This window comes from Balaenoptera musculus, chromosome 9 (genome assembly GCF_009873245.2).
Source record: "Balaenoptera musculus isolate JJ_BM4_2016_0621 chromosome 9, mBalMus1.pri.v3, whole genome shotgun sequence".
NCBI classification, from domain to species: domain Eukaryota; kingdom Metazoa; phylum Chordata; class Mammalia; order Artiodactyla; family Balaenopteridae; genus Balaenoptera; species Balaenoptera musculus.
The window spans coordinates 42,363,689-42,385,901 of record NC_045793.1 but is presented as its reverse complement, the minus strand read 5'-3'; the positions used below and the strand labels follow the sequence as shown (position 1 = coordinate 42,385,901).

The 22,213-nt window shown below is 51.2% G+C and overlaps 1 protein-coding gene across 1 annotated transcript in view; it reads left to right on the top strand.

Moving 5' to 3' along the window:
- EEPD1 (endonuclease/exonuclease/phosphatase family domain containing 1) overlaps nt 1–19,888 on the top strand; it is a 115,518-nt gene extending 95,630 nt beyond the window's left edge. Inside the window, exons 4-8 of the mRNA XM_036863119.1 lie at nt 7,498–7,608; nt 10,568–10,702; nt 12,883–13,021; nt 17,267–17,461; nt 19,185–19,888. Coding sequence (XP_036719014.1) covers nt 7,498–7,608; nt 10,568–10,702; nt 12,883–13,021; nt 17,267–17,461; nt 19,185–19,384 — 780 coding nt within the window. The 3' untranslated portion in view covers nt 19,385–19,888. The remainder of the gene's footprint in view (nt 1–7,497; nt 7,609–10,567; nt 10,703–12,882; nt 13,022–17,266; nt 17,462–19,184) is intronic.
- The last annotated feature ends 2,325 nt before the right edge of the window (nt 19,889–22,213 follow it).

Sequence of the window (22,213 nt, the reverse complement as noted above, 5' to 3'; positions counted from 1 at the left end):
CTATTAAAAGTAAGCTCTTATTTTAGGCACTTTAGCAAGGAGTCTTCAGATGGGGCTTAGGGCATGTTAAGGAAAGCTGATGCTGGTTTTTGGAAGAGTGGAATCCATTCTCCGCGTTTGGGAGAAAGCCTTTGGAAAGGTAACCCAATGCCCTGTCGGCGCAATCAGCTTCTTTATGGAGTTCATGTGGCGATTATCACAGAGAAAGAGGGAGAAAGGAGTTTGAATGTTTCTGAGAATCCTGTATTTTCTCTCCCAGTTTTATACTTCTCTCCCCCCACCCTCCTGCCTTTCCCTCTCTCCTCCATCCTCTCCTCCTAGTGTTCTAGAATCATGCTGTGTTGGAACTTGGAAGTGCCCTTGTTGGGGGGGATAGTCATCTCCTCCCATCCCTTCACTAGATGGGGAGATCGAGACCCAAAGAGGTCAAATGCCAGGGGTGCCTGGGGTCCCGAGCTCCTCCAAGCTCCTCTTCTTCCAGCTCCTGAAAGTGGCCCTCTGAGGACACTTCCAAAGCTACAAGGAAACAAGCCCAGTTCTTTCTCTCAATGTTAGAAAATGATAGTTGTTCAGTGAGCCCCCAAGGGGCAGAGGAATGGCTTCCCTCTCTCCCTCCATGGACTCCAGGGCCTCTGGGAAAGGCTTTTAGAAGCAGTGCTGCAGCAGTGTTGTGTGAGGGGCTCAAAGTGGCCCTGGAGCCCCAAACACACGGCTCTCTGTCCCACCTTGCACCTGTCTCCCCTCTGGGATACGTACCTGTGTTTGCATTTGAGCAAAGGTGACTACACCTCATCCTGGCTCTGTGGGAACAATCTCTTTCTCTTCCATACAGATTGGGGGAGAAAGGCAAGCGAAAGACTCTTCACTTTTGCCCTATGTCCGTGGTACATTTTGTGTGTGTGCCCTGCTCTGGGGAGAGGTGGACCAGGGCCTTTAAGACGCCTAAGAACCGTTAAGGCACTTAGCGCTTAGTAGGAAAGAGCAAAGTAACTGAGTGTATTGCTGCCCTGTAGGCAATATGGCCTTACAAAATATCAACATCTTAAAGTCTACGTGTGCCCGAAAAACTTTGTAATAGGCTTATTTGTTACAGTTCAAAGGCCAAACATGATTAATAATGCTCCAGGCGTAATTGGGCTTTTGCACTGCTCAGTGTTCTTTTGAGAGTATGTTGACATTTTTAATGCCCCTAACCATTCCTTGCTTTCACTCTCCACGTGATCACTGTCAGGTACCCATAGATGTGCTGGCTTCTAATGTTGGCCATAACATACATGTGGTTGACCATCCTGGCGAAGATAAGCCCTTGCTTACTATTAACATTTCAAAAAATATTGTCTGTGTTATTTGCTCTGTTTCCTGTAGTATTAAAATGAAAGTTGAGTCTTTTGGCCTTGCCTGACTTAATACAGGGCTGCTTTCTTTTATGGTGGCAGTTTATCTTTTAAAGGCACCTGTGCCTCTCCATCCACCACAGTACACTGTGTTTCCAAGAGCTCAGTGCACAGAGGGAATTGGTGGTTGACAAGCGGAAAAGTCACCTCCAGACTCAAAAGAGAAGTCACCTCCAGAATCAGGAAAGCAAGCGAAATAGCCAACTCAGTGAAGCAACTTCATCTGGAAATTTGACCCAGAGGATTCCAAGTGAAAACATACCCTCCCACCCCGCAACTCCCCCCCACCGTCCAGGAAGCGGGATAAGGGCAGCCGTTTGGAGTTTGCTTTGGAAACGCCTGCCCGTACTCTGACATTCTTTCTCCAGCTGACTGTGCAGTCAGCCCTAATAGCATGTCTTTATAACCAGCACACAGAGCCTCAGGTTTCCTTTCACCTTAACTGGATGCGGAAGATGACGGGACCGCTGAGCTTGGTGGTGCCTGGACAGGCCACTGAGTGAGGTTGGAACACCTTTCCTATTGTTATTTGCCAATCAGGACCAGATGAACTAAGGAGTATTCATTTCAGGAAGGGGGAAGGGTAGAAGGGAAGAAACAAAGTCCAAAGGTCCACAAGCAAAAATCAGTTGTGTCAAGCCTTGGAACTTTTTTTCACTGCAGAGATGAACAGTCCAGTGATCCAGGCAGACCCGACGTGCATCACATCCTAAGTGTAGCCAAAGGAATCTTGGCTTTTAGGACCTGACGTTCCTGAATGCCAGTGCCTTGGACAACTTGGAGATTGGAGTTTAAATGTCTGTCTTGAGGCACCTTATTGCCAAGGTGAAGGGTGGGGTGGATTTGGCCTTGACGATCAAGTTCTGCCATCTGAGCAGCAGGTTGTGGGACAGGTGCTAAAGGATGGTGACATCACCCCTACTTGATCTGAAGCTTGAGAAACAAGTTCAGCCCATGGGGGTTCTTGTAACTTATCCTGGGAGAGAGAAGCCATAAGGTGGGATTCCCCCAGAGACATGCCTTTGATTTATTCATTCAGTAAATATCTGTTGCACGCTTTTTGCCGTACGGTGGCCAGGCTCCCTCTGTTTGTTATCCTACGGGGTGATCTGCAAAGGGCCTCAGTCAGATGCTTCCACTGGGCAGGGTGGGAGAGCTGAAATGGTATTTATTTGTTTTGAACAATAAAAGCTGTCTTTCCTGACCACAGGTATTAAAAATGTGAAGGCCAAGTTCTAAAGCAACAATTGTCTAGCCTTGTCTGAGCTTCTAAAACTTTGGTTTAAAATTGCTTGGGGAACTTGTCAGAAGTGCATACCTTGGCTCTAACCTCAGAGATACTGATTCAGTAAGGTGGGCAAATCTACGGTTTAAAATAAGAGCCGGAGTAATTCTGACGGAGGCAGACAATGGGACTTTAGAAACACCGGTGGCAGGTAGGAGGACTCCTGTTGGGGCTGCACAGATCACAGTTACCTGGGAGGCTTTTTTCCAATCACACTCACCCTCCCCCTCCATTTCCACCCTTTCTGGCCTGGTGAGCCACTTTTACTTACGAGTATTATTTCTCCCTTCTGGTATGTGGGCGAAGCAGAAAAGTTGAGAACCAGTCGTTCTTAACAAAGACAAAACCAAAAATTGACTTAAGGCAGAGTTCAGGTTGAGGGCTCTCAGAGGATACTTTTGTTTTCCTTTGAAATTTTTGGGAGATAGGATCTAAGGATTGGTAAAGGCCAGTTGGCCACACCCCTTGCAGCCTGGCCGTTCCCGCCTGTTCACCTGTTCTGGCCAGGAGGTGGCAGGTCAGGAGACAGACCTCAGTTCACACCCCCCCACACCAACCTCTGTCAGCTGTGCAATCTCGAATGTAAACTCACTTACGTTTGGGCATAATCTTTCTGGGCTGCACCTCACTCCCGAGTAACTGGTAGGATGTGGCCGGCCGGGGGGGATAATAGGGGTGGTGTGTACAAAAGAGGAGGGGCTCTGGAATAGGATTCTCAAAGCTTGCCGAGCTCGTGCATCACCGTGGGATCCTGTGAAAGTGCAGATTCCAATGCTCCAGATGTGAGATGGGCCTGAGAGCTTGCGTTTCTAACAGACTCCCAGGTGACGTTGATGCCACTGGACCACTCTCTGAGTAGCAAGAATTTAAAGGTGCCCCCCTCCTTAGGCTTGCTGCAAACTCTTAGTGCAGTCAGCCAGCTAAGTTAACGAGCTGGCAATTCTTTTTTCAGTCCTAGAAATAGAAGAAAATACCTACCCCTTACCTAATGCTGATCATGAAAATTGGAGCATAGAATGCTTTCAGCCATAAACACTGTTCTCCCTGGTCCCTTATATTATTAATCATCCCTAATAACATAAGAAATACTGAAGAAGAGGGCAGAGGGAGGAATCATCTACTCTGTGGGCCAAGAGAGGTCATCAAGGGCAAGGCTTCAGATGTACAAAGTACAGGCGGCGCTTAGGGTTCAGGAATCATGGTTCCTTGTCTCCCGGAGTTTACCTGTGACAGAAAGGCTTTTAAATATAAAAGAAAGAGGAGAATGTCTTTCCTTCATTTAATAACACCAACTTTAAACTTGAGTCAGAGTCACCTGGAGGGGCTGTTAAAATGCAGATCGCCAGGCCCCGCCCAGAGACTCTAATTCAGTAGCATTTTAGGTTCCCAGGTGATACTGATGATCACACTTGGACTAACTGGCACATCTCTGAGAGCGGTGTGCATGGAAAATAGTGTCAGCCTGTGCCGCCTCCTCAAAGTTCTGACCCCTCCCATCAAAGTGGCATTGCCAGCAGTGGGAATGTGTAAGCTGGGCTGGCGTTTGGGGCGTGAATGGGAGATTCACCTGTCTTCAGGTGTCTGAAGGTCCTGTGAGGGTCAGGAGAGATGAGCTTTCTGGCTGCCTGCAGATCACTCTTCCCAGCACAGCGTGACCCCAGAAGCCCGGGCTCTCTAATGTAGCTGGTTGGCTCATCACCTCGGGGGCTTTTTAAAACTAGAGCTTCCCAGGGTGCGTCCTCAGAGATTCAGGCAAGCAGCCAGGCTCGGGACCCCCTGCGTGGAGAGCAGTGAGGCACCAGATGGGCAGTGGAGAGCTGCTCTCCTTTCTAATGATTCTTGGATTCAGCTCTAATGAGCACTCAGCACGTAAATGATTCCCTGGCAGGAAATTGGACCCTCTGGAAGTACATTTCCTGCTGGATCCCTAAAGTTAGAGTCGATAAATTCTACCAGCATTTTCCAAAGTGCTTCATTTCCTACCCGAGGCTGGCTACCAGCCAGGACCATCTGGCCATGGGGATTCATCCGAGGCAAAAGCCCCCCATCAGGAGTAACACTGTCCGTGGCAGCATTGAAAGAGGAATGGATAAAAGTCACTGATGACCAAATCCCAGAGAGAACACTTCCCAGGCAAACTCAAAGTCAGGTTAAAATTGAGGCCATTATTTAAATAATTAGCTTCAAGAAGAAATTCCTCCTTTTGTTTATCATACACGGATTTGAGGACTGTGGTCTTCCTTGGAGTTTCCTGGTTCACCAGCAGAGCGTCACTGGGCGCCATGCTCTGTGCCAGGTGGGCTTTATAAAGGTGACTTGGAGACAGTCCCTGCCCTTATGGCGTCCACCGCTGGGGAGACGTAGACACGTAAACACATAACTGTAAAAGCAGCATGGCTCCTAGAACAGTAACCATCTAGAGAAGCCCTCCCAGCAGGCTCCATCCTTGCCTGGTCTTGTTTTCTCCATAGCGCTTGTCACTATGGCAATGACTGGCTGAGTACTTGCTTATGCCTCGTCTTCCCTCTTACAGCATGAGCAATGGGAGAGCAAAGAACAGACCCTTAGACCCTGGCATCTCTCAGCCATTGGATGTGAGCCTCCCAGGAAGGGCACGAGTGCAGCCGTCTGCAGCTGAGGCGTTCCCAGAGGGGGCTGCCAGCTGACGGCTGTCTGCTCACAGCACCACCTAAATCTGGGGCGGATGCTTAGGGAGGATGTGGGACCTGCAGTGGTTCTCAGACCTTAGCAGGCATCAGAATCACCTGGAGGGCTTGTTAAAACACAGGTCGCCGGGCCTCACCCTAGAGTTTCCGATACAGTAGGTCTAGGATGGGGCCAGAGAATTTGTAACAAGGTCCCAGGTAACGCTGTTGTTCCTGGGCCCCACACAACAGTTTGAGAACCACAGGGGTGGTGCGTCAGCATAGCCATACAGGTTACCCAGTGGACGGATGGTAGGTGATCGAATGACAGAGAGGCAGGGAGGCCTCCACAAGCTACGCCAGTGACCCAGGTGACAGAAGATGGGTTCTGAAACGGGCCACAGCAGTGGTGCTGGAGAACAGAAAGAGGGCACTGCAGACACACGTGACGCAAGATGGGGCCTGGTGAGCGCTGGCATGTGGGAGGAGAGGGAAGAGGCCGAGCAGCTGGAAGGATGCAAATGCCAGGAACTGAGATGGGCATGGGGGGGGGAGGGGAACGGCATGTTCCTTTGGGACCTGCTGGGTGTGTGCTTCTATGGAAACCTTCAGATGGGAATGTTAAAAAGGAAGTTGAAATACAATTCAAAACTCAAGCGGGGAATCTGAGCTGCAGGTACAGATGTGGGGGCCTTTGGGATCGAGGTATAAGCTGAAGCTGTGGGGCTGAGTGAGATTAGTCCAGGGCAGCTGATTAAAGAGATAGCAGTGAGGCCTCCACAAGGGAACCAAGAGATTGGCTTGTAGGGCCGGGCAGAGAAAGAGATGAGTGGGGTGGTCCGAGGTCATGAAGCAAAGGGACAGGAGGGTGTCACCGGGAAGGGGCAGTACCAGCTGTCAGAGGATCTCAAATGAGATGAGCCCAAATCTGACAAATTCTGGGGTCGCCTCAAAAGAACCAACCCTAAGAGATGGGGTTGTGTTTGAGTCATGAGTTAGAGGAACTGGTCCACATACTCTGAAGCCCGTAGTTTTTCAACTCCTCATTTTACTTTGTCTGTGCAGTTTTTTTAAATTTTTATTTATTTATTTATTTATTTATTTATTTATGGCTGTGTTGGGTCCTCGTTTCTGTGCGAGGGCTTTCTCTAGTTGCGGCAAGCGGGGGCCACTCTTCATCGCGGTGCGCGGGCCTCTCACTATCGTGGCCTCTCTTGTTGCAGAGCACAGGCTCCAGACGCGCAGGCTCAGTAATTGTGGCTCATGGGCCCAGCTGCTCCGCGGCATGTGGGATCTTCCCAGACCAGGGCTCGAACCCGTGTCTCCTGCATTGGCAGGCAGATTCTCAACCACTGCGCCACCAGGGAAGCCCTGTCTGTGCAGTTTTATTTTGCCTTGATGGTAAAGTCGCCTTACGGTACTGTATTGGTGGAACACACATAAACAAAAAGAAGCTCACCCTACAAACACACATGGGGCGTAGTAACCATCCACGACAGGAGGGCTTTCTTCTCAGAGGAAAACCAAGGTGAACAATATAGTGGTGCACGGTGAGGGCGGGGGTCAGTTGGTGTTTTTTTAATTGAAGTATAATTGACTTACAATATTGTATTAGTCTCAGATATACAACATAGTGATTTGACATTTTTATACCTTATGAAATGACCACTACATTAAGTCTAGTTACCATTTGTCACCATACAAAGTTATTTCACTATTGACTACATTCTGGGGGTCAGTGTTTGCGCCTCTAATATAAGCGGTGGGAAGACAAGACACCATGTATTCATCTTTTTTCCTCTTCATTTGATACCTATCTAGACCCTCCTGCGAGCTTAACCATTGGTTTTGCAGGGATTAAAAGGATTCTGACAACTTGTTTTGAACTATTTGTGGTAAAATGCTACAAAGAGAATCGATTGCTGTGAGCTAGGAGTCCCCCGGTGATAATTATGTATTTCACAGGTAGACAGTTTGCTTTTTAATTTGTGGCACTTGTTTTGCCATCCAGGTCTTCGCAAACCCTGGTCTTTGAGAACACAGGGATGAAGTCTGACAAGTGTCTGAGTCAGGCTGATGAGTCCGGATCACACATTTTCGGGCTCCTCGGGCTGCCTGCAGCGGGAACGGCTTTAGGCGGGAACACATACTGACTTGTGCTCTGTCTTTACAGTTCTGTACGGAGTTAAACCAGCCAATCCTGCCCAACATCCGCAAGTGGAAGGGGCCCCGAGGATGCTGGAAGGCCGTTGTTTCGGAGAAGCCCTCGACTCAGCTCCAGAAGGTACCCTCATCTGCAGAACTGGGGGTTTCTTTCCATTTTCTTTTCCCCTGATCACAGACATTTGAAATCATTTTCCTTTGCGAACATCGTTGATGTAATTTTGTATTTCTGCCCATTTTTTACCTCTTGGCCATTTGTTTCAAAATGCCCTGGTTCTCGTTTCCTGTTTGGATCAGGAATGGACTGCCGCCCATTCGGAAATGGGAGTTTGGGTGTTGGGAGGAAAGGAGAAATCCTGTCTGGAGCCAAGGCAGCAAATGGGGCATTTCTGTCCTTTGTGCTCCTAATCCCTTCTCCACAGTTCTAGCTTCTGCCAAGTTTGTGGAGAGCCCATTGTTCACTGACTGAAAACTTCAGATTCACTTAATTCATACGTGAAGTGTTTGCTTTCAGTGGTAGGAATTGTGCATATGGAAAATTTCAGCAGATTTTAATTTTGAATTTTCTTTCATTAGTATTGCCCATATGGGTTTGGGTAAATCTCTGTATGTATACATTTTCACTCCTACCTATAATATTCAAGACCAGTTTTTACTCACTTGAAATATTCAATATCAGTGGAGTTTTAGATTTTTAAAAAAAGACTCCTGATAATTAATAATGAGTGGATTATATCATTACATAATTTTCCCATAAATGCAGATGTTATATTTTTTATCTCTAGTATACCTAATATGCTTATAAACACACATGAATTGTACTCATCTGAGTGATATTTGAGATTTGGGGCTTCTAAATTATAAATGTTTACTGGATTAAAACTATCCAGTCGCTTCTTGACAGTAAGCTCTCTTTTTAGCTACTACTTTAAAGTGTGATGTAAATCTTACTTCTCTGGGTTTTGGGGTATAAGTGGTTACTGCAGGTAACAGCCAGCGTATATTCACAAGGAGGCTGGAAATACAGCCAAATTGGAAGGTATCTGGTCTTTACCACTCCAGCCCATAGCCCTCCCTTCTCAGTCCACGTAGAAATAGTACTAAAACCACCTTGCTTTTTTTTTAATAGCACTTTACACAAATATGTAGGTTCACAGGGCTCTTACTGTCCCTTTAACACTCTTTTTTCATCTGTTCAGCAAATCGTTAAAAAGGTTACTAAGCGCCAGGCACTATGTTATATGCCAGATATTCACGGTGAGAAAGATAGAGCCAGTGACCCAGCCCTGCCCAGGGGCTTGGCTGAGCCTGATGGAGCCCGTTGGAGGGACAGGCCAGGTAACCCTACTCCAGGTCAGGTGTCAAGGCCATTGGAGAACAGCGTGTGGCTGCCACTCAGATCTCTCAGCCTCAATTCCTCCATCTGTAAAATGGGAGCAGCAGCCCCTCCCTCAGCTCACAGGGTGGCTCTAGGATTTTAAAAGATAATGTGCACTGAATGCTTGATTAACAGACATAAGCCAGCACCTGGCAGGGTACACATGAGGCGGCAGGCAGGTGTACTGGGAGCTGGTACCCGTCGCAGGCTGCCACTGGTACAGTCTAGCCGGTTGTTGCCGAGGGTGTAAGGAACCTGCAGTGGAAAGAGCAGCATGCACAGCCTTGTGAGGCCGGAAAGGCCCCGTCTGGCCGGGAACATAGGTGAACAGGCATGAAAGGCAGCACTGAGCAAGGAGGTGCCCACCCGGAGGGCCCAGAGGGCAGTGGGCAGCGGCGCCACTGAAGGATTTTAAGCAGAAGGGGACCTGAGCAGTGCTTTAGGGAGGTGACTCTGGCACCACTGCTTGGGAAACAGTAAATGGGGGGACAGCCCCCTGAAGCCGACAGGGCAGATACATTTCCCTCACTTTACGGCTGAGGGAACAGGTTTAGAAGAAACAGAGTGGCTCCCCCGAGGTCCCAGGGCTAAGTGATTCGAGGGGATGAGACCCAGGTCTTCTCATTCTTAAACTAGCACTGGTTCCAGTGGGTGGGCAAGTCAATCATTTAAAAATAGAAACATGCATGGCACGCAGGACGCTGTTCCTTCCTTCCCCCCCTCTTCAGCACACGTGTGGCTGGGACCTGAGCTGAACCTGGGGACTCAGCAGAGGCCACTCAGGACGTGCAGAGTCACTTCTCCTTTCACAGGAGCATCGCCGGCCCCTCGGATGACGCTGCTGTTCCCACCCGGGCAGCAGAGCCTCCAGCAGCTGGGATCGGGGCAGGGGGATCTCTTCTCTTTCCACAAGGCACCTAGTGACAGCAGCACGAAGCAGGCAGGTTCAGAGCGGCCCCTCTGATGGCCAGAGGTGGCAGGGGTTCATTTAGCCCCAGGCCCTCGACCCTGCCGACACCACCCCCATCCATCTGCCCCGCTCACCGGCCTTCTCAGTGCCCTGCACCGGGGCTTCAGACCCCTGTGTGCAGCCCTGTAGGCCTGAGGAGGGCCTTTGACCAGTTCTAAACCACTGGGACTGTTAGCCCTGACCTCTCTTCATCCAGCAAATATTTATTGAGCTTCTGCTAGGTGCCAGGCCCCAGTTGTTATAAGCAGCAACTAATCAGTAAGCAAAACCACCCCTTGGAGTCTTATATTTGACCCTCAGCATTGCCATTTACCAGCTGTGGGGTTTCAGGGGAGTTACTTAACCTCCCTGAGCAGCTGAGTCTTCATCTGACAGATGGGCGTGTGAGTGGCTACCTCATGGGAGGCGATGATTAAAAAGATAACTCCATGCCTAGTCTGGGCCGCCCCCAATCCCCCCCAAAGAAGAGCCCAGGCACCCCGGCTGTATGTGAAACTCCCTGAGACTGCCAGTCTGGGAAAGTTGGTGGGGGGACAGGGAGGGAGAGGCCGTGGCTTTTGGATGTGCTTTTGTCTCAGAAACAGGCCTTGGGCAGTAACCCCAGGACCCGGTGTAGAGCCTGCTGCTTCCCCCTCGTCTCCTCCTGGCCTCGCCTGCCGCCTCCCAGCTCGGGGCTGAGCCCCGCCGCCAGACCGACCCCTCTGCACACTAACGCCTTGTCTTCTCCCGCAGGGCGCTGGGTTTGCAGGGTTCCTGTGGGACACCGCGGCCGGGGTGGAACTGAGAGATGCCACCTGGCAGGACAGCTCACCTGGCAATGGGCACGGGAAGCCCGCAGGCCCCAGCCCGTACCTCGTGAGGTTCAAGGTACTGCTTGCTCATGTTGCCGTGAAGCGCCACTCCTTCTAAAAAGGAAAAAAAGTCCCCTTTTGAACTGTGAGCCAGAGAAGCTCGTCTTTTTGCTTTGGTTTTCTTCTCTCTCAGGGCTGGGTCAGCAGGCACTCCTGGGGTTCCCTTGGCTGGGAACTTGTCCAGAGCAGGAATGAAAGGGATTTGGGGGGACTATAGCTTTGGTAACTTTGACAGCTGGGCAGGAAGGAGATGAGGTGGCTGCCTTTCAAACCTGATAAACAGCAGAATCACCTGGGGAGATTTTCTCAAAATCAGGGGTTCCTGGACCCTGCCCCAGACACACAGAATGTCCGGTTTTCAAAAGCACCTCCGGTGCTTCTTGCGTTCTCCCTGCGCTGGTTAAGGATGCTGGGCCTTTGGGAATTGCTGGATTAGAAGGCAGCAGAACTGCTCTAAGGACCCCCCTTCCCTTACCAGGGAGAGGGGGGACCCTCGAGAGGTCATTTGGGTTTGGAAGGGGCTCAGAGGAGCTTCTGGGCGGTGGGGTGAGGGCAGCCCTGTAACTGACACCTCCAGATGAGCCCTGTCTCACCAGAGCCGGAAGCAGCAAACAGACTGATCTGAGCTGCCTCTTCGATTGCCCTGGACGCCTCTGGGAGGTGTTAAGGCACAGCATACAGTCAGAAGCTGGGCAGCAGGAAGGAGGAGAAGGCAGCAGCCAAAACAGATCACCAAGTCAGCAGTTGGCCTTAACCCCGTGAAGTGACAGGGTCGGGCAAGAGTGGTCCCCAGCAAGCCGCCTGCAGGGTGTCTGGGACACCCCCTTTCTGTATGCTCCAGAGCAGTTCTGGAGCCTGAGAGTTGCCCCAGACCTCAGCACAGTCTCTCCCTGGTGGCACGGGGCTGGGGCAGCCCATATGCTGGGGGCTGTGGTGGCTCTGGTGGAGGTCTAGCCCAAGCTCATCCCGCCTCGCACCCGTGGTTGCAGAGATGCTGGCGTTCCGTGTGCACACACACGCCCGGGGGTGTCTGCGTGCTGTGCTTATGGTACTGACGCATAAATCAGCTAGGTATCACCTCTACCCTGGGTCCCTTTTCTATGTAAGGTGACGGTACTGGCTTTGGCCAAGCAAGGCAACAGGAAGAACCAGCCAGTGTCTCTAGGGGGCGGGCTGTTTTTAATGGCCAATGAGAAATGCTTTCAGATCACGAATTGCCCAGATCCTCTAAATGAAGCGATCCCCTAGACAGCCGCGTAGCCTCCTCTACTTTGTGTCTCATCCTAGGCCAGGCAAGTTCTAGGGACAGAGATGTGGCTTCGCTCTCCAGGCAGGTTTTCCCCGCCCACGGCCTTACGGTGCTTCCCCCGAGGTCAGAGCCACAGCTGCAGAGGGAGCTCTCCCGGCTGGGCACCGGCGATGGCAAACTGGGGTCACATCTGTAAAACGAAACTGGTAGCCTCCACTTCCCGGGGGCTCCCTCTGCACCTCCACCTTCCTGGTAGGGTTTGGTGTTTGTTGCCATGACAAACAGAAGGGCGGGGTTGCCAAACCCAGAGCAGCTGAGCAGTGCTGCGGTGCTTGGGAGACCGACTCCGACTTTCTCCTTCCTCACCTGCCCTGGGGACACAGGATGGGCATAGCCCGTGTGCTGCCAGGGTTCGGGCAGCTTTCGTTCTTCACATGTCTGAAATCAGGTGAAAGTAAGCCTCAGGGCGCAGTGGTCTCTGGAGGGAAGAGAACACATGGGGGAGGTGCGGGGGGAAGGAGGTAGGGCCCGGCAGCGGGTCCTGGCAGGGGGTGGCGGGCTGGCCCCGTGGGTAAGAGCCCCAGGTCTTTGTTAACAAAGCTGCTAACCAGCGGCTAGAGCCACCTCTTCCTCTCTCATAGCTGCTCAGAAGGAAAAAAGCTACAAAAATTGGACACTTCTAGATGTGCCCAATTTTCCAGGCCCTAAGGAGGAGTAGGGGTTGAAATGTAAGGGGTACACCGATAGGACAAGACAGGTCTCGGTCCTGCAGGGGCCCCAGAAAACTCTTCCAGTGGCCGCCTTGCCTTCTCTCCAGGGGGAACTGGCCTTGTGTGCGTTTCCCATTGTCAGTGTTGTGCAGGAAGCTATTCGTGGGGCGGAGGTAACGGGTACAGGCAGTAAGAACATCTCCGCCTGTCCCTGATGCTTTGTTTCCTGTTGCCCAGGTGGGAAGTCATGACTTGACCCTGGTGAACCTTCACCTGGCAGCCCTGACCCTCCCAGGGGGTGAGAACCCAAGCAAGAGTCACAGTGACAGCCACTGCTGGGCTAGCTTCGTGCAGACCTTGCAGGAAACCCTGAAAGGTAGGAAACTGTCTTTCTCTGCGGCTGGGCCAGCAGCCCCCACTTCTGCAGGGCAGGCGGGGGTCACCTCTTCGGAGCATCTCTCCCCTGCCTTAGGCTGGCCGTCCTGTGGGCGGCGATGCATACTGAGTAACGCATGGGAAACCACCACACCGCCTGCATGCTGGGGAGCCCGGCTGCCCCGTGCATGCTGACAGCTTTGTCTCTGTGGGTCTAGCGTGCGGGTTCCACGGTGTTGGCTTTGTGGCTCGTCAGACTCTCTTTGATGGAAAGGATTAGGGGGGAAAAAACTAAGTGATGATACCCTCCCCCGTGACACCCATCGTGGGCTCCGCTGCCCCGGGTGTGCCCCCGTGGTGGTCCTTCCTGCAGATCTGCACCTGCTCTTCTTGTGAAAGACAGTTGGTGACAAGGGGAATGGGAAAGTCCTGACGAGCCAGAAGTTGAATTTTTCTCCCTGGTGGAATGCCGACCTTGTTCAAGGAGCCCTGAAGCTGACAGAAAAGCTGGATTTTAATCTTAGCTCTTTCAGCTGTAGGACAGCTGTAGGACATCCGGCAAGTCGCCACCCTTCAAGCCCCATCTGATGGGGGCTGGCAGTGCTAACCTCACAGGGCGCCCAGGCGCGTGGTAACCGTCTGAGGGAGGACCCAGCACAGAGCAGGGGCTCAGCGGACATGCGTTGACTCACAAAAATGCCAGAGGGATTAAGAGAACATTGAAAGGAACAGAACTTCAGAAGAAAGGTGGGGCACTCTGCTTTCCAGGCTCCTGCCCCCAGTAACACAGAAGGTTTTCTGTGCGCGGTTTACCAGAAGGAAAAGTTGACACGGCTGTAAAGACTGGATGTGCTCCGTTTGGCTTGGCTTTTCAGAGCACTGAGTTTCTCCAGGTGCGGGTTCATAGCCGGAGGCCTGCAGTTCTCTCCCATATTCTAGAGTCTTGACCAATATTCCCTCGCTCGCTAAGCCTTGTTTTCCCTTGTTGAACTGGCACCCCCCAAAAAGTGATTTATGAAGATTTGGCTACAAAAATAACTCAGTCAAACTACACATTTACAGTTTGAAAAGATTTTTATCATGGTAAAATATATGTAACGTGAAATGTACCATCTTAACCGTTTTTAAGTGTACGAGTCAGTGGTATCAAGTACCTTGACATTGTTTTATAACCATCACCACCGTCCATCTGTAGAACTTTTTTATCTTCCCAAACTGAAACTCTGTACCCATTAAACATGAACTCCCCATTCTCCCTTTCCTCCCAGACCCTGACAGCCACCCTTCTACCTTCTGTTTTCTATGAACCTGACCGCTCTAGGTATCTCATGTCAGTGGAATCTTACAATATTTGTCCTTTTATGGCTGGTTTATTTCACTGACATTATGTCTTCATGGCTTGTAGTATATGTCAGAATTCTTTTTAGGGCCAAAGACTATCCCATTCGTCAGTCAGTGGACACTTGGGCTCTTTCCATCGTTTGGCTGTTGTAAATAATGCTGATAACACTGCTAGGCAGCTTACATCTCAAACCAGGATGTGCTGTGACCAGCGTTCTCCTTAAATTATGAGTCTTTGGGCTAAAAAAAAAAAGTCAGAAAGATGTTTAAGTTGAGATACTTCATCCAAGGAGCAGCTATGTGGGAAATTGTTCACCTACAGCTACTTTCTAACCTATTAAAAAGGATGACTTGATAGCTTTTAAATCTGTGGACATTTCTATTGTTCTTGATCTCAAGCTTTTCCTTTTCTTTACACGGAAGCAGAAAGGAAAGATGCCAGTTCCTAACTTCTCTGATAACCTTAGGCCCTCACTGTTTTTTCTGATATCCAGGCAGGGATCAGGTTTTTTGTCAGAAAACCTGGGCAGGGTATTGTTCCAAGTTGCCAGGGGACTGTTGACCCACAGCCTGGCTAGGCCTCGACATGCCCATGTAAGGACAGTGACTCATGTCCCCGTGTCCCCCTGCTTGTAGCTAACGTCCAGTTTGCTGTTAACTAGTGACATGGCAGAGCCGAGGATTCAGGAAGTGCTGCAGCCTGCCCAAGGGGCAACAAGGGTAAATCAATGAGCAGAGGTGGCTCAGCTGAAACAGAGACTAAGCCTTTATTCCACAGGCTTCTCTCTATCAGAGTAAGCAGAGCCGATTTGATTAGCAAACTCTGGGCCTTTCTGCCTTTGTCTGGAATGTGCTCTCAGGTTGAAGTCAGCAGGGGCTGGGGGTGGAGTGCCCATCCTCGGATGGAATTTTCTTCTTTCAGACCCCACGGGGCCTGTTCTGTGAACTCAGCAAGAGTGAAACAGGGCAAAGTCATGCCTGACATCTGGGTAAGACCTTCTTCCACTGAGGACTGGCTCCTGCTACTGTCGCTGGCATTTTGTAAATCTAGGGTCTCTGAGGAAGTCAGCCCCAGGCATTCTCCCTTCACTCCTGGAAACTAAGAGAATGACTCAAGAGCCCACCCTGGCGCACAGCTCCCTGGGAGAGATCAGGCGCCTGCACATCTGTGGATTCTTAGAGGCAAGGACTGTCTCGATGTCATTACCAAACCGCTTTAACCAAAAGAAGGTGAGTTGTAAGAAACTGGACCTGCCAGTTCAAAAAGAGCTGTTATTTTCATTCCTGAAGTCACACAGAGCTGGGTTTATTGACCCAGGACACCAGCATCTCTCCTGGTTTCAGAATTGTCTTTTTTTGGCCCGAATTTTTCAGGTCTGCATCCCAATGAAAACCTCTCTCATTATATGGGGAACCTTCTGCCTCAGTCTTTCCTAACTTCAGTTTTCCTTGATATTCAATAAAGGTAGCATCTTTCTCTTCGTTCCTTTTCAAAAATACAGTGCACCTTAATTCTGTGGTTTTCTTCGTGCTTCGTTCACCATTTCTCTCCTGCGTGTTGATCGCTCGTCTGCCCGGCAGCAGGCTCTGTTCCAGACGTGTGGGGCTTTTCCATCCTAGCTCTTTGTAAAGAGCCCTGGATTTGAGGGCTAGCTCGGTGACTTTGGGCAAGCCCTTCCACCTCTCAGAGCCTCAGCTTCTTACCTGCAAGAGGGCCGGGCACATGGTGAGGGCTCAGTGGAGGGTCATTAACACTGGCCACGTATGAGTTGTTACTTGTATTATTCTCAAGTTGGCTTTCCTGTTGGAAGTTGGCACTGATTTCTCAAGACAGCTTGGTTGGGCTCGCCCTGCTTTGGGTGCCAAGGTTGTTACGATCTAGCTTGAGGGGTACAGTTACCTCTCTGTTGGTCACACAATGGCAGCAGGAAGGCCTTGCTCCCATCCTCTGCTATCCGTCACGCCCCCTGGAGGAGAGCGTCATGTGCGGTGCGCGAGTGCCCTCTGCTGGTGGCTTGTGTTGTTTCACTTTAGATTTCTTTAGCCATTATCATTGCAACGTAATTCGTGTCCAGGAAGATTTTGCTGAGTGTCTCGGATGCATTTGGCCCTAGTTTATTAATTGCTTTGCTTAAAGCTTTCCTTACAAAGTGCAACAGAAACACCACTCCCTGTGATAACGTGGCTCCCGGAAGGAAATCTCGAGACAGGAAGTGATGGGAATCCCAGGGAATCCCACTGTCCTTTCTGAGTGTCTCCTCACTTTGGAAAATACTTCATAACTATCCCACTTACTCTAGTAAATCAAACTATGAGAGAAATGTTGAAAATACTTAAAGAGAAAAGCTTTCCACTTTGGCCCTGTGTTAGTGTGCTAGGTCTGCCCTAACAAAATACCACAGGCTGGGTGGCTTAAACAACAGACATTTATTTTTGCACAGTTCTGGAGGCTGGAAAGTCCATGATCAAGCTGCTGGCAGGGTTGGTTTCTCCTGAGGCTTCACCTTGGCTTGTAGATGGCCGTCCTCTCCCTCTCCCTGTGTCTTCACCTGGTCTTCCCTCTGTGCTCAATAAATGTTTGTTGAGCTTTTGTTAAATATCTGGGCAAGACCCTCAGGGCTTTTTGTGCTATGAGACTTGGAACCCATGATCCGGAACAGAGGTGATCTCTCTTATCACATTGCCCCCCATTTCCAAATGTGTCACTAACCTACTCCTAAAGTTTTGGGGGGTTTTTTTTTGCACAAGGAATTTGGAAAAATTGGGAGAATAAGAACCCTGCCACAGTCCTAACCCTGGAGAGTCAATTCAGAGAGTCATGATCCTACTTAAATGAGTTGTGGTCAGTGTTGTGTTGACTTCCCGCCACCTCTTACATTCCTGAATTTCTTTCTTCCACTTCCAGGCGAAAAAGAGGTGATAGTTTTAGGAGATTTCGGCCAGGGGCCAGACAGCAGTGACTATGATATCTTGAGGAAAGAAAAATTCCACCACCTCGTCCCCGCACACACCTTTACCAACATCAGCACCAAGAATCCTCAAGGCTCGAAGACTCTGGACAACATCTGGATCAGTAAAAGCTTAAAGAAGGTTTTCACAGGTAAAGCACAAGTGCTCTTCAGAGACAGAGTAAGGATCACCTGTCTGAGCTGACAGTTCTGGATTGTTTGGTTTCAGCAAGAGTCAGGCGTGACCTTCCCTCCTCTGGGGGCATTTATCAGGCTATTGCTTAGGTGGCTGTGTAATTATCGTTCAAACAGAGCCACTTTTAAGAGTGAAGGGGGTGTGAAAAATAATAAAAGGCGTTCACTGATCTGCAGCAGGGCCAGAGCAAGTGTGTCTTGGGCAAACCTGGTTCCAGACTGGCAACATCCCCCAATTCCAAGATGAGCTGATACCTTAGGCTAATTTTAAGGACACAATCCTTCAGCAAACACTCCTCAAGCCCTGTCACATTCAGACGCTGTGTTGCGGCCTGAGGTTTACCAACAGCCTGTCAGTGCCCTGAGGAGCAGCAGCTGGAGGTGAGCTGACATGTCACCTGGCATCACGCTAGGACGGAAAAGTTCTTTAGACAGGACTCCACCAGGACCAGGGTGTGGTGGGTAATCTCAGCCCTGAAAAGCACTCCCCCACCAAACCAGTCACTTGCTGAACAGACTTTGGGTCATGAAACAGTCATAAACAGAAATATAGAAGCAGCATGTCTTTTGGTGAAGGACAAGAACGGTTGTTCTCAGTTCTACCTGGAAGCTTTACTAAGCACCAATGGATGCAGGTTATACTTCAGTGAGACATTAAAAAAGTTTTTAGGTACCAACGCTGAGGTCCCATTGGGAGACCCCAATGTGCAGCCAAGACTTAGATCCTCAGGACTAGAATTTCCTGTTGGACTGTGTCATGGGAGAATCCAAAGGACGAAGAAAGTGGGTCTCAGAGGGAGTGATGGCCATCAAACTAGGCAAGGTGCAATTCGCAGAAACGCACTGCTGGCCAGACCAAGGCCAGTGGCAGGCTGCCGTGGGGCCCGGTGGGAGGGCAGTGCTGTCACCAAGGGAGCTGGAGCGCCCGAGAGCGCGGGGCCGGGAGGAAGGTAGAGATCGTCTCATCTACCCCCTGCTCTTAAGTTGTAGAAACCGAGGCGCAGGGAGGAGTTGCCACCATCATGGAGCTGTCACCTGGGCAGGCACAGCTCACACCAGAGCCCAGGCCTGGGTGCACCTAATTATCCGCGACGGTTCTCACTGAGGGCCGTGCCAGTGCTTCTAATTACTCTGTCCTTGCTTTTGTGACTATTTCATTGTTTCTGAAACGTACCTCCTGCTTCATATATTTCTAAATCGTGACTTTAAAGATACCTTTACTTTCTCATAAACTTCTGTAACTTTCTCTTCTTTGCTCTTTTTGTAGAACCACCTCCCCACACCCCCGCCCCCCTGCCCCAGTGTCTTTGCTTTGTGAAATAGGACCTTCACTTCGCTTTAGACATCTTTGCAGGGCATGTGTCCCTGTGTCAAACACTTAGCCTTGCTGGGCAGATTAGATGTGGTGCATAGTGAGGGGGGGGCCACCACGCGTAGGCCGACGGATGTGTGACTGGGCAGGAGGCCTGGACCCGGGGTAGTTTCAGGGCCTACTTGGTAAACCCCCACTTGTCCGGCACATCCAATGGGCTAAAACAGCTCGTTTGCACAGACAAGCCGGCTGACTTGAGGGGTCTTGTCAGGCTTGCAGACATACAGCATTGGCCTCCAGCCGCCAGCCTGTGACCTCCACCGTGTCCCCCATCCTGATTTCTGGGTCTGTCTTCCCTCTGCCTCCAGGCCACTGGGCTGTAGTGAGAGAAGGCCTCACGAACCCTTGGATTCCAGATAACTGGTCCTGGGGCGGAGTGGCTTCTGAACACTGCCCCGTGCTCGCCGAGCTTTACACGGAGAAGGACTGGAGCAGGAAGGAAGGCCCTCGGAATGGCAACGGGGTCACCCTGGAGCGAAGTGAAGCCAACACTAAGCACGAGCGATGATGACAGTAAGTCAGTTCTCCACCCCCTGACCCCGGAGGCGACGAGTTCGCCCTTCCTGGTGAAGATGCAGAGCCCGAACTGCCTGCCCTTTCGTCCTCGTCCTGACAGCGCCAGCGCCCAGGCCTTGACCCGCCTGCCTTCCTTGCAGATGCTTGTGGACTCTCATGGGGGAGGGAGCACGGCGGGCCCTCAAGGTGCTGGATGGTCAAATCAGAAGCCCGTGGAGAACTGGAAAGCCTCTGATCTGCGGATGCTGCCAACCTCAGCCGCTGCCCTGGGCTGGCCACCCTGCTGCCTGGACCTCAGCTCGAAGGGAACAGCAGTGGAGGCTGAAGGCAGAGAGGGCGACCTGCCCGGGCGACGCCCGGAGCTCCCGTTTCTGACCACCAGTCCGCGATGTGCTGGCTGCAAATTCCATAAAGCTTTTAACTTGAGCACTCTCCTCAAATGTTTTGAGTGATGATTTTTAGTTTTGTTTTGAAAAAATAAACAGAGATGAACCTGCCTGGCCTCAGCGAGAGCCTGGGGGTGGGTCCCCTGCTGTGTGTGTTTTGTGCCCCCTTCTGATGCCTCTGGGGGGGCTGTGACCTGCAGGGCCCTGAACATGATGAACCCCGGGAGCTCCTTTTACATCCCCGCCTTGAGATCATGCAGACGCACCCGTGACACCCTCATCGACCCCCCGAGACCGCTGTAAAATCTTTAGATCGTCTCCTCCCTCCCATCCCGTGCTTCATCCTCTGAGCCCTTTGCCAGACTGTCTGTTACTTTGAAGGGCCATTTGTGCCTGCAGACACTGTGGGTTCCCTTGTGCTGGACGAGCATTCCATCGGAACGATCTCCTTTCCTCCTTCCCCACCCGCTCCGGGTCCCCAGCCTAGTCATTCACTACCCAGAGCCTCTCTCTGCTGATCCCGAGGAATAGCTGTTGATTCTGGATCCGCAGGAAGCTAAGCCCCGGAGTGTCAAGGGAAGGAGGGTCCTTCTTTGTGACAGGTGTTGGGGGCGGGGGGGGGAAGCGTGGGTTAACTGCCACCAGGCACCCTTTTCCTTTCCCAGGTTGGGTCCTCGCTTAGGTCCCCGTGAGACCAGGATTGTAATGCCCATTTCACAGCCGAAGAAACCGAGGCTTAGAGAACTTCACCTCCTGAAGGTCACACAAGCAGTAAGTAAATAGACGGGATCCACACTCAGTCCAAAGCCCATGCACACATGTCAACCCTGTGCAGCCGACACTGACGTGTGAGAGTGTTAACGCTGACAGTGAACGTGTGGACCACCGTCACCACCAGTGGGAGCCCAGCGGCTTGTTGGGCCCAGGGCCGATGGGCAGAGGGTCCCGTTGTCCATCAGAGGCCACCTTTGGGGCCACCTGGCTCCAAGGAGCATCACTGGTCGTGAGCATGGGAAGGAAGCCCCTTTCTGGGGGCTCTGCAGGTACCTGGGCATCAGCCAGGCCCACTCCCAGGGGTGTCTCTTCAGTGGGAGGGTGAGCGGCGCCCGGAGGCCCGGAACCTGTGCCGGCTGAGCCTTGGCTGAAAGCAGCCAAGTTAGAATGAAAAGTCGTGGCGGGTAGGAAAGGGTGCCCCCCAGCTGAGCTGACCTTTTTTGGTGCTTCATCTAAAGTTAAAAGCTCCACCTGCATTCACCAGCCAGATGCCCCAAGTCCTTTTAGCCAGATTTTTGCAGCAAAACTGGGGGAAGCAAAAGGCTTCTTAAGTAAGGAGAGAGGGAAAGAAATCCAGTTCAACAACCTTTGTGAAGGTCATTTGGTTTGAGCCAGAGGCTGGGGAGCTAAACGACAGCGGCCACACCTGCTATAATGGAGTTTGCGCAGGACTTCTGCTTAGCCTTGGCTGGACGCAAACTCACACCACAGACACAGAGTGGGGGCACTTGTCATCCAAGGGCCCCAGGAGTAGGGTCGTTGCTCGGTGGCCACAGGCCCGGGGTTTGGGACCAGCAGACCTGGCTGCTGAGACCCAGCTCTGCCGGGTCCAAGGTGCGGCCCCTGCAGGTTCTGCTTGTCTGGCTGAGTCCCAGGTTTCTAACCTATTAAACGAGGATAGAATCCCTCAGGGTTGCAGAGAATAAATAACATCTGTAAAGTTCTTAGCATACTGTCTGACCACAGGACACAACTCCAGGGGGAGCCGTTCCCCAGGACACATGGTGAGAGCTCAATAAGCAGCAGCGTTTTTTTGTAATTATTTTAAATTATTTATTGTTTACATTTTATCCCCAGAGTTCCCCTCAACTGGAACATGAGCTTTGTGGTTTCCCAACAGTGTGTCATCCTGGACTGTCCACTGGTCCAGCTGAGCTCTCAAAAAGAAGGATCCCCACCCAGTGGAGCCTGTCACGTGGACACTGATGGTCCGGCCCGCATTCCACTGAAAAAGACCCAAAGGCCCGGTAAGGGTTCAAGACTGCCCCTCACGGTTCCCCCTGGTGGAGAAACTTGGTAGGACACTCAGTAAGTCATCTCCCAGGGACGGAACCTGTGATTTGTTCTGTTTGAGTTGACAGGAGATGGCAGACTGACTCTGTCTTCCAGAAGGAGTAAAAGCCGGGCTCAGATGTGGCATCTTAAGTGGCATCATCGCTGGGCACATTTAGCCTTTGAAAGTCTCGGTTGCCAGCCAGGCTGCGGAATGATGGAGCCTTTCTGTAGTAGAGCGTTGGGCTGTGGAAGCAGCTGTCTGGTCCTCTGCTAGCACCTGGCCGCCTAGGCGCCTCCCTGCCTGGGCCTGTGAGCCTTTAGCCCAGAGGCAAGATTTTCATAAAACTTCCAGAATTAAAAGCTTAAGTTTTCTAGAAACGTTAAGA